This window comes from Microtus ochrogaster, unplaced genomic scaffold (assembly GCF_000317375.1).
Source record: "Microtus ochrogaster isolate Prairie Vole_2 unplaced genomic scaffold, MicOch1.0 UNK14, whole genome shotgun sequence".
NCBI classification, from domain to species: Eukaryota; Metazoa; Chordata; class Mammalia; order Rodentia; family Cricetidae; genus Microtus; species Microtus ochrogaster.
The window spans coordinates 1,734,607-1,745,452 of NW_004949112.1; the positions used below are offsets into that span (position 1 = coordinate 1,734,607).

The 10,846-nt window shown below is 50.1% G+C and overlaps 2 protein-coding genes across 4 annotated transcripts in view; one reads left to right on the forward strand and one right to left on the reverse strand.

Moving 5' to 3' along the window:
- Tulp2 (tubby like protein 2) overlaps positions 1–5,382 on the reverse strand; it is a 7,341-nt gene extending 1,959 nt beyond the window's left edge. The window contains exons 1-7 of the mRNA XM_013353648.2: positions 5,262–5,382; positions 5,021–5,188; positions 3,225–3,406; positions 2,317–2,613; positions 1,440–1,552; positions 840–954; positions 645–743 (exon numbers count right to left, since the gene is read on the reverse strand). Of these exons, the coding sequence (XP_013209102.1) occupies positions 645–743; positions 840–954; positions 1,440–1,552; positions 2,317–2,613; positions 3,225–3,406; positions 5,021–5,188; positions 5,262–5,322 (1,035 nt within the window). The 5' untranslated portion in view covers positions 5,323–5,382. The remainder of the gene's footprint in view (positions 1–644; positions 744–839; positions 955–1,439; positions 1,553–2,316; positions 2,614–3,224; positions 3,407–5,020; positions 5,189–5,261) is intronic.
- A 3,490-nt stretch (positions 5,383–8,872) lies between these two features.
- The window catches only part of Nucb1 (nucleobindin 1), a 13,464-nt gene continuing 11,490 nt past the window's right edge, over positions 8,873–10,846 (forward strand). Inside the window, exons 1-2 of one of the 3 annotated variants that reach the window (XM_005366792.3) lie at positions 8,873–9,083; positions 9,458–9,599. In XM_005366792.3, coding sequence (XP_005366849.1) covers positions 9,468–9,599 — 132 coding nt within the window. In that variant the 5' untranslated portion in view covers positions 8,873–9,083; positions 9,458–9,467. Of the gene's footprint in view, positions 9,084–9,196; positions 9,217–9,457; positions 9,600–10,846 lie in introns of those variants that run through there. The other 2 variants (XM_005366791.3, XM_026789116.1) reach the window with 2 other exon arrangements.

A 10,846-nucleotide genomic window follows, 5' to 3' on the forward strand; every position in this document is an offset into this window, starting at 1 on the left:
AGCTAGTTCCAGGACAGGCTCCAAAGCCACAGAGAAACCCTGTCTCGAAAAACCAAAAAAAAAAAATAAATAAAATAAATAAATAAATGTAATATATATGTGTCTGCATATGTGGATTATGTGTGTGAATGCATTTGTCTTCAAAGGCCAGAAGAGGGCGTTAGGTCCTCTTGAAGCTAGAGTAGTCGCAAGACACCTTACAAGGGAACCAACCAGAAATTTATTGTTTTTTGAGACAATTTCTCTATGTATCCCTGACTCCTGGAACTTTCTCTGTAGACCAGGCTGGCCTCAAACTCACAGAGATCCACTTGCCTCTTGGCCTCCTGAGTGCTAGGATTCCTTTTTTTTTTTTTTTTAAGACAAGGTCTTACTAAGTAGCCCTGGCTGTTCTGGAACTAGATCTTTAGACGGAGCTAGCCACAGACTCACGAGCTCTGCCTTTGCTCTTCCTCTAGGAGGGCAGCACATGTGTGTTAACAACTGAGCCATCTCGCCAGTCCCAGCCCCCACCTCAGCCCCAGCATTTTTGAGGCTCTAGTCTTCACTGCCTGAGATGGGACCCTGACAAAGTCGAGATCTATGATGGGATTTCCTAGCCCATCTCCTCTCTTAGTGCTGTGATTTCCGCCCTAAACACTCACATTTTGTGGCTGAACTCTCATCCTTTGCTTCTGGCTGTCCATTCCTGGAAGGATCACGGTCATTTTGCGAGGCCCCCGGAATCCCAAGACATTGGTTTCCTAGAAGGATTAATTAGATTATATTCCAGCTGGCCTCGCTCCTTATGGTGTCTCACTTATTGGCACCCCTCATTTCTGCCCCTCCAGTATACTTACATAACACACAACTCCCAGCTCCTCTCTGATCCGGGTATTGTCTGGGATCCAGTAGTTCCGCTCAGGATTCACCCCGTTATCAAAGATGGTATATTTCGTGCCCAAGACATTGGATCTGCCCCAGGAGGGCAGTGGACAAAGCAATAACAACCGTGACAGTGATTGTTATTCTGTGTTAAGTGTTTCTCAAACCCATCTTCTAAGGAAAATAAAAAAAATCACAGTCCCAGCCCTCTGATTTCTAGGTGTCATTCTAGCATCCTACATCGACTATTGAGAACCCTCTTCCATCTAGGAAGCAAGAACTCACACACGCTAGAGCTCTTTCCCCACAGGAGCCCTCTGCCTATCAAAAACCTAAACATATTAAATGCCAGCCTGTATTCATGATACCCAAAGGTTTCAAGGTTTTTCTTTTCCAGCTATGGAAATACAATCTGCAGAACTACAAAACCCATCAGACTTTGGTGCAGGTCCAGTTTAGTGCATTGTGGCCTGCTGGGAAATGTAGTCCATTTGCCTGTCTTTCTTGTGACTTCCTGCCACCTGTTGCCTCATCCACATGCCAGGAGCGCCACACACCAAAAAGGCTTCACCTACCTAACTTTACCTACGAAGTTGTTCCCGTTACGAGACATGTCTTTGGGGTCCAGGGAGATGAGATAATTTGAGGTTTTGCTTCTTTTCCTTCTCCGCCCTGCCAGAAGGAAATGCTGCAGACCAGAGAAGACACTTCAGGACTGATCTTTGACACCTGCTAGAGCCAGAGTCCTGAACACAGCTCTAAACTCAAATGACTCTCTCAGGAGAAGGTGGAGGCCACACTGGGAGAAGACTGGTCAGATGGAGAGGGCTGTGGCTTAGCTAGAGAATGGAACTGCTTCCAAGGCCTAGCTTATACCAGGATTGGTGGCGTTTGGGAGGCCAAGGGGAAGGGAGGTGAGGTAGATGTGAACTAACTCTGGAATGGATAAGGCTTGGTTATAGGGTAGGGAGGACCTAAAGAAACATGCTCTAAAAAGTTTGGCAGACTGAGGTGGGCAGGGCTTGGAGCTGTCAAGTCCTAACTATGAGACACAAGTCTGAGTCCCAAATAAATAAATAAATAGTTGCTGAAAGGGGCTCATGTTGCTGGCCTGGCTGGTCTGGAATTCATGATTTAGCAAGGGCTGCCTTCCTCTGTTTACCAACTGTGGGGGATTAAAGGATCCACCTCCACCTGGCTCTGTTTTTAGTTTTTTCAGTGTCTCATTAGGTCAGGAGGCTGGCCTTGAACTCAGCTGTCCTTACTCCACTCACCCTCCCTGCTGCCATTCCCAAGGATTATTGGGATTAGAGTTTTATGCCACCACATCTGGCTCCCGAAATTTTTAACCTTGTCCAAAAAAGGGAGGGACATAACCCTCGAAGTTGGGGCTTGTTTCCCTTATCTGTCCCCTCCAGTGTGAAGCCTCCCGCCGCCAGGGCTGAAGCATACGGCCACTCCGTCGTCCGCCTCCAGGTAGAGGTAGTAGGAAGGGAACATGCTCTTGTCCATGCCATGCTTGTTGCGGACGATGCGGCACTGCACCATGTGCTCTCGGGGTGCGGGTAGCAGCACGTAGGCCTCCATGTCCTCCCCGAGCCGAGGGCCTGGCGTGCGGGGCAGGGAACAGGGTATATTCCAAGAATTGTGGCTGCTGGTGTCGTCATTGCCTTGCAAGACCTTGGGCGCCACTGGGGCGTTGTTTGTCCCCGTAGACTCCGAAGCCTCTTTCTTCTCCAGGTCTTCATCCTAGCTCCAGTGCAAATCAAAAGTGGAGGGGCAGTCAGGCTCGACTACGCAGACTGATTGGCTATTCCAGCTAGGGGTGACCCTTGAAGACCCCCGGCTTCCTGTTAGTCAAGCATGGCCGTAACCCACCCAACCTCGCTGGCACGTCTGTCCATTGGTCCAACTCACAATTTCATCAGCTCCACAGACCTATTGGATAATCTGCGTGAGGTCCTTCTCTAGGACACATAAATCCAGAGTACCTGCCAGAACATGCCAGCGAGGTCGCCGGGCACTGCTGCGTAGCAGCTGCCCTGCCTAGAATCCCCCAGTGAGGGGCTCAGGAGTCGCTCAGTGGTAAGAGCAGGCATGTAGTCATGTTGACTACAAAATGACCCTTTCAAATCATGCTTTGTAGTCTCCATTAGTAGTCACTTGTTCACCTGTTCATGGTATTCTTTTTAGGGGAGAGAGTCTTTTTTTTTTGATCGAGACAGGGTTTCTCTTTTGCTTTGGACTTCTAACTGCAGGAAATGCAAACATGCAGCCCGAGCACAGACTTTCACCTTGTTGCTACCTCCTCTAGTCAACATAACCAGTAGACCGGACCGCAGGTTTTTAGTACCGCCTACCCTGACGTCGGAGGCTGGTGGGCTTGCTTCTGTGTTCTTTTTCGCTGTGCTCTCTCCCACCATGCAGGATGCCGAGTCTCCATGAACCCTGTCAGAGTCCACTGCAGGGGCTGGGGCCGGGCTGGGTGCCTTGTGTTCCACTGACACATCCTTGGATTCCTCTTCCTCCTCTTCACTGATCCCTAGGGGGCAGAAGCAGTGGCAGGTCAGGACATCGGCTTCCGGGTTGGGGGGGGGGGTCAGCACTGTCAGCTAGAGCAAGAACTCAAGTGCTCAGCTGCCTTGCCTGTTTCTCCTCCTGACCACACTCTGAGCGCTTCATATGCACGTGCAATCTGCAAGGACTGCGACCGACCTCCTGATCTCCCCGAGGATGCACAGGGAGAGAGAGGCCAGGGTCGTGTCTCACTGTGTGCCAATGGCTAGCCCGAAGCTAGATTTCTAGTCTGGTCTCTCTTTGAACAGAGACCCACCTGCCTTTGTTTCCAGCATTGGAATTAAAGGCATGTGACTGTCAAAATTCCTGGCCAAAAGTAAATGAACAAATAAGCTTTCATTAAAAAAAGAAAAAAGAAAAAAAAAACATAAGTAGAGGGACTGGAGAGATAGATTAACAGTCAAGGGCACATTTGGGTACATTCTGCTTTTTTTTTTTAAGATTTATTTATTTTGAGGCCGGGCGATGGTGGCGCACGCCTTTAATCCCAGCACTTGGGAGGCAGAGGCAGGCGGATCTCTGTGAGTTCGAGACCAGCCTGGTCTACAGAGCTAGTTCCAGGACAGGCTCCAAAGCCACAGAGAAACCCTGTCTCGAAAAACCAAAAAAAAAAAAAAAAAATTTATTTATTTTATGTGCATTGGTGTTACCTGCATGTGTGTCATGCAGTTGTGAGCCACCATGTGGGTGCTGGGAATCGAACTGGAAGAGCAGCCAGTGCTCTTAACTGCTGAGCCATCTCTCCAGCCCCTCATTCTCCTCTTGTAGAAAAACAGTTCAGTTTCCAGTGCTCAAGTCTGATGGTTCACAAATGCATCTAACTCCAGCTTCAGTGGATCTGACACCCTCTTCTGGCCTCTGTAGGAACTGCACTCACATTCACAAACACAGATGCACATACGCATAACCAAAAAGAATCAAAATAAATAACCTGAGCCAGGCATGGTGGTGCATTCCTTTATTCCCAGAATTTGGGAGGCAGAGGCAGGTGGATTGCTGAGTTTGAGACCAACCTGGTCTACAGAGGAAGTTCCAGGACAGTCAGATCTACAAAGAGAAACCCTGTCTTGAAAAATGAAAATAATAATCCCAGCACTTGGGAGGCAGAGGCAGGCGGATCTCTGTGAGTTCGAGACCAGCCTGGTCTACAAGAGCTAGTTCCAGGACAGGCTCCAAAACCACAGAGAAACCCTGTCTCAAAAAAACAAACAAACAAACAAAAAAAAACAAAAAAAAACAAAAAAAAAAGAAAAATGAAAATAATAACAACAATTAATGATTTGGGTGTGGTACAACATACCTTTAATCCCAGAACACAACGAGGCAGAAACCAGTGCATCTCTGTGAATTCAAGGCCAGCCAGGGATACATAGAGATTGACCCTCCCAAAATTAGTGCAGATAAATACTTCTGATGTGATGATGTTTTATATCTGAATACACTATAACAAGGATTAGACAGATGAACTGGGAGACCCATGAGTTATGATATCTCATAGATAAGCTGTTAACCAAAGCAAGGAAGACAACTTGTCATGTGACCCAGGGACCACATTTTACTCCCCTGTCCCTGAAATTACCAGGTCCTGGGGAGGCTAGCCAGCCCCTGCGACGGTTTGCCATATGTGTCTTGGGAGGTGGGGGGATGACAGGGATGTCCTCCATGCTCACTTCCTCCACATCTGAATCCGAGCTGTCTGGGAGCCAGCATAGGTGGTGGAAAGCAGCACCAGGGCCCCGCGTGTACACTAGAGAAAACAGTTTCAGATTTAGGGACCTGACCCCAATGTCAGGAGAGAAAGGGTGGAATCCCAAGCTTACCTGCTCCTCTGTGTGACAATAGGGGGGCCCTCTCGCCACTACCATCCCCACCATAGTTCATGGTGGCCAGGGCACTGTGCGCCCCAGAGGGCAGATGTGTCTGTGCTGTGTTCTGGAGGAGAGGACTCCCAGCGCCTGGGGAAAAGTGCAAAGCAGCCTGTTTAAAAAGGCTCTCCTGAGGAAGGTAGGAGGACAGCCTCAAATCCTGCACTACATAGCAAGATACGGGATAGCCTGTGCTGCAGCATGAGATGCATGCATCACCTCCCAAAATCCCAAACAAAACTCAGGAAGGCAAACGACTGGGTGCATGTTACCCTAGGTTTTGATTTTTAGTACCACACACACACACACACACACACACACACACACACACAAAGTGAAATCCTGCTCTCCCAGCAGAACTTCTGTCTTTTGGGGAGTCCGGGTTCCCTCAGACTCTACTAGGTTCTGATAAAGCCAGTTCCTGAATTCTTTTGGGTCTGGCCCTCTGGCTCTAAACTCCAACTGGAACTTGTAATCTCAAGGGCCCAGTTTTATTGGAACGGCTCCTAAGAAACCCACAGCCCAAGCAATCTTCTGCCCCAGGATGGATGAGGTCCCACCCACCCCTGTTCCCTCATAAAACCCCACACTTAAGTTTGTCCCCAGTCCTCTACCATAAACTCCCTATTCTGATGCAGTTAGGCCCCACCAGTCCTGAAAGCTATAGGCCAGCCCCTCCAGCAGCCAGCACCATCCACCAAGTTCCCAGCCTAGGGCTCACTAAGCTCCCCCCCTCCAGTGTTCAATAAGTCCCACTCTGGAGCACCCAGAAATCCCTTCCATCAGACCAAGTCCCCAGCCGCTGTCACTCTGGAAGCGATCGTCCCCACGCCTCGGTCGCCGATGCCTCAGGGAAGCATCAGGATTGGCCTGAACCATGAGGGGTTCCTGGCGCTTCCTGCGCTGTTTCTTCTCAAATAGCTGCCGCTGTAGGAACAAGAAGGGTGTATGGTGAGGACAGAAACCAGAGAGGTGGGCGGGGTGAGATTGGCCTGGCAGAGTCCAGGTACCCTTCCTCCTTCCTCCGTTGAGGTCCCAGATACCCAGTTCCTCAGTCTCTCTAGTCCTTTCTGGTCAGATCAGATCAACCTCCAACTCCTCTTCCACGAACTAGGAATCCAGCCCTCCAAAACTTTTTTTTAAATTAATTTATTTATTTTTATTTTGTTTGCATTGGTGTTTTGCCTGCATGTATGTCTTTGTGAGGGTATCAGATCTTGGAGTTACAGACAGTTGTGAGATGCCATGTGAACTGAACCCAGCTCCCCTGGAAGAACGGTCAGTGCTCTTAACTGCTGAGCCATCTCTCCAGCTCCCAAGAACTTTCACTCCTCACACATTTCCTCAGCCTGGGCTGCCATCCTGGCAGAGGCATGAGGATTGCAATATCCAAGCCTGTCTAGACACTTCGGGGAGACCCTGTTTCAAAATACAAAGGCAGGTAGAACGACTGGCATCTGTAAAGTCCAGAAACAGAAGAGGATGAGAGCAAGAACGAGGTCAGCACAGGCGACAGAGGAGCGGATGGCTCCATGGGGAAGGGTGCTCGCTATTCCGGCAAGCCTGACTACCTGAGTTCTAGCCCCAGGATCTACACTGTCAAGAGAGAACCCGCTCCTGCAAGTTGTCTCCACATGCGTGCCATGGCGTGCGTGTGCTCTATCCCAGAATAGATTTAGTTTAAAGCAAAACAAAGCAAGCGCAATGGCTCACAACTGTAATTCCAGGGCCAAGATGCAAGCTGGAGAGCAGCCTGGGCTAGGCAGCAAGGTCTTGTTTCAAAATAAAACCTAATTCCTACTTTCTCTTTTCCTAATTTGAGAACCTGATGTTCAGAAAAAACGAACATGGGATTGGGGTCTCTGAGCAACCTCGGGGAAGGTTGGGAAGATGAAGAGTGGGATTCCGGCCCATACCTGTTGTTCCAGCTTCTGCAGCCTTACACCCGAGAATTCATCCTCCAAGGTCCTGAGAGAAACACAGGCTGGGGACCACAGCCGGCAGGGCATCTTTGTCTGTGCGAGAGCCCCTCCCCTTGGCCAGTGATGTCATAGTAGTTGCAGGACGGGAGCTTTCTAGGTCAGTTATGATGCCCCTTCTCCCAACCCCTCCCCCTTTAGGACCCAAACAGAGACCCCCAGGCTCTAGCTATCTTGGGAGACTCAAGAGTCCAGGTCCCAAGCTCCTTTCATCTGGCAGACCTAAGCATCTCGGCCGGTATGCCTTTCAAAGGGAGGCTGGAGTCCAGGCCTCTGGCACCTTCCTACAGAGTTGATGGTAGTGATCATGAAGATGAAGCTTGAGCCCAGAGCTGTGTGTATCCCTGTAGTGCGCATCCCTGTAGTGCGCATCAACGTTCTCCTCCCCAACCCACTGCCCATTAGGCTTCCCCACTCACTCTTTCTTCCATGGTTCATTTTCCTGAGACATTCTAGAGAATTAGGAAGGCATAATCAAGACCCAGATCCCATATCTCAATAGAGATCACCCTCCAATATCTGACATCTGCCTTCATTTTTCTTTTGAACCCTGACAACCAGAATCCCAGTTCCCACCTGAGACTAAGCTGCCTGTGTCGAGCTTTAAGCACTATTGGGAACACAAAAATCCACCTTTCTACCAAGTAAGGAAGGCTTGTCCTGCTTCTAAGTATTGGGACTCGGGGCTTAGGGTCACAAGTCCCAAACCCTCCACCTTCACTTGTCTGGAATCCCAGGGGTGCCCACCCCTCCCTAGCGCCAGCTTGAAGATCTCATGGTCTTGCTGAGATGCTAGAACTCTAAACACAGCTGGACACTCTCGGAAAAGGAGATTCCCACAGGGACTTGCCCTCTTCTTGGCTCCTCATGGTCCATGTCCAACAGAGTAATGCCTCCAGGCCACTGAAGCAGACAGATCCCTTGTTCTGGGGGTTCTGAATTGGAACCACAAGCCAGCGTTCCTTAAAGGGACCCAAGAGTATCTACCTAGCAATATAATACACTTCTATATAGAGAGCATTTAAGAAATTGATAGGGTCAAGGCCTAGTGTCTTACGCCTGTAATTTCAGCACTGGGGAAGTGGAGATAAGAAGGCAGGGAAATCAAAACATTCCTTCTCTGTAAGCGCTCCTATCTCTTCGAGGTCAGTTTGGGATGTAAAAAACCATTTCTCAAAAAAGGGGGGGGGGGGGCTGGGAGTCTGGGAGTCGTGGTATTTTAATTTCAGCGCTTGGGGGTCAGCGCTTGGGCCGGCCTGGTCTACACAGAGTTCCCAGCTAGGGTTACGTAGTGAGACCCTGTCTAAAAAATAATGATAATATGCTACGCAGTTGCGTGCCACTAAACTTGCAGGAACTTGTGAAGCGAAAATAAATGAGAAAACTACAATTCCCAGGAGACACAGCGGCAAGATGTCCGCAAAAGTTGCCCTTCCCACCCCCACCCGCATTCAGGGCTTTGACTTTTATTTGAAAACGACGCAGGAAATGTCACGTTGAAGAATGTAAGCTTCCAAGAAAGCAGAAATTTTCGAAAGTAAGGGAACTTCATCGGAAAGAGGCGGGGCTGCAAACGCGGGCGGAAGCTCTGAGACAGCGTGGACCAATCAGTATCCTGGGGGCGGGTCCTCTGCCTGAGGAAAAGTGGGAGTGACTTAGGAGGAAAATCACCAAAAACCCGGCGGAGGTCCCACGGTGGGAAAACGCCTTCCGCGCTAGGAGAGGTGAGGGGCGTTCGGTAGCGGAAGGCGGAGGGCTGCAGCTCGCGGTATTCAGGGTTTCGAGTCTCGCTAGGCCGGTGAGAAGGGGAGCCTAAGGGGCCTGGGATCTCGGTCCAGGGTAGGATTCCCTGCTTTGAGGGAACCGGGATGAATGTCTACGGACTGCGCTGTAGGAAAAGGAGGCTGGAGGCCTGGCATCCTGGGTTCCAGGTGACGAAACGCTTGGAGTCTTCATTTTTGCAAATGGAGATGGCACTGAGGCGTGCCACTCGTTTGCCTAGCCGGATTCGGGGTTGGGACAGCCTTAGCTGGGGTAGTAATGCGCGCCTACAAGTCGCTTGGGAGGGAGAGGCAGGAGGATCAAGAATTCAAAACCAACCAAGGCTACTTAAACAGGTCTCAAAAAACCGTAGCAAAACAACAAAAAGCCATTCTCCGTCTCTCATCACAGACCAGCCACGATGCCTACCTCTGTGCCTCGCGGGGCCCCTTTCCTTCTCCTACCACCCCTACTGATGCTGTCCGCTGTGCTGGCTGTACCCTTGGACCGCTCGGCACCCCATTCGGAGGAAAACCAGGCCACCGAGAGCCCGGTGAGTAGCCCGGCCCTGTGCTCCGGCGTGTTTGTATGGTGTGGTGCTTGCCATCCCCAAGGCCCTAGCGAAAACTCCAGGGATCCGGTTGAGGACGCGAGGCTTGTGGTTTACCTGCCTTCCTTTGCAGTAGTGTGTTGGTAGACAAGCAGAACTGAGAGCCCCCGTCATTAAGATATGGAAGTCAAGAGAGATCTCAAATGAAAACCTGTGTCATTCTCTCACCTAAACCCGTCTCTCTGATCGTTAAGAGTCTCCTTTAATGAGAAATGTAGAAAACCAAAAAAAGACTACATTTCCCAGTCGCACCATCGGCAATTGGATCCTACTACCTAGCAGCGGCATTTCTGCTTCAAAGAGCTCATGGGAGGTGTAGTTTAAAATAGAACCGGACAAGGGGACTGCTGATTGGCTCCAACAAACGTCTATTGAACCCTTGTGAAACCTTTGCTCTTAGGAGAACTTTCAAAGCCCAGGTACCTAGGCTTTTTTTTTACTAGGTTTTTGACCTAGTTCTTCCTAGCGCTCTCCCTTTCAGTGTGAGCTGGTGCTGCCTCCTGAGACAGGTAGTTCCAAGCTCCTGAGCGGCATGGCCTGCTCTCAGGTGTTAGTACTGTCCTCTGAAATCTTGAAGCTTGAGTACCATTTTGTTAGAGTTTCAGAGAAAAATAATAGGGCAGTCAAGTTGTCTTGGCAGGTTCCTGGAAGGCAGCTGAAGGAGAGAAAGCCAGGATTTCTGAGGTGGGATGGAAGAGAACAGACGGGCTGGGCGGTGGTCACTGCCGCTGAAGTGCGGGAGAGAGGGTCTTGAGCGGAGCTCTGCGGATACCAGAGAAGGGGGGTAGATGCTGTGCTTCTGAGCGAGCATCTGAAAAGTGGAGGTTCAGCAGTGAAGGTCTGCCACCTGCTGCTCCTAGGGAGGGGCTGCTGGCCTGGAAATGTGCCCCTGCTTAAAAGATGGCCTTAACTCCTAACCCGGGCGTGTCTTCGGGGGAATCAACAGGTCTAGTTGAGTGGACTCTTCTGCCTCTGCCTCCAGAGTGCTGGGATTAAAAGTGTGCACCTCCACACCTGGCCTTGTTTTTCTTGAGGCAGTCTTACATGGGCCAGGCTGGCCCTGAGCCCACTGTATACCTGAGGTTCCACCTGCCTCTGTCTCCAGAGTGCTGGGATTAAAGGCATACACCACCACTGCCTGGCTTGAATGGATTCTTTTTTTTGTTTGTTTTCTTTTTTTTTTTTTTTTG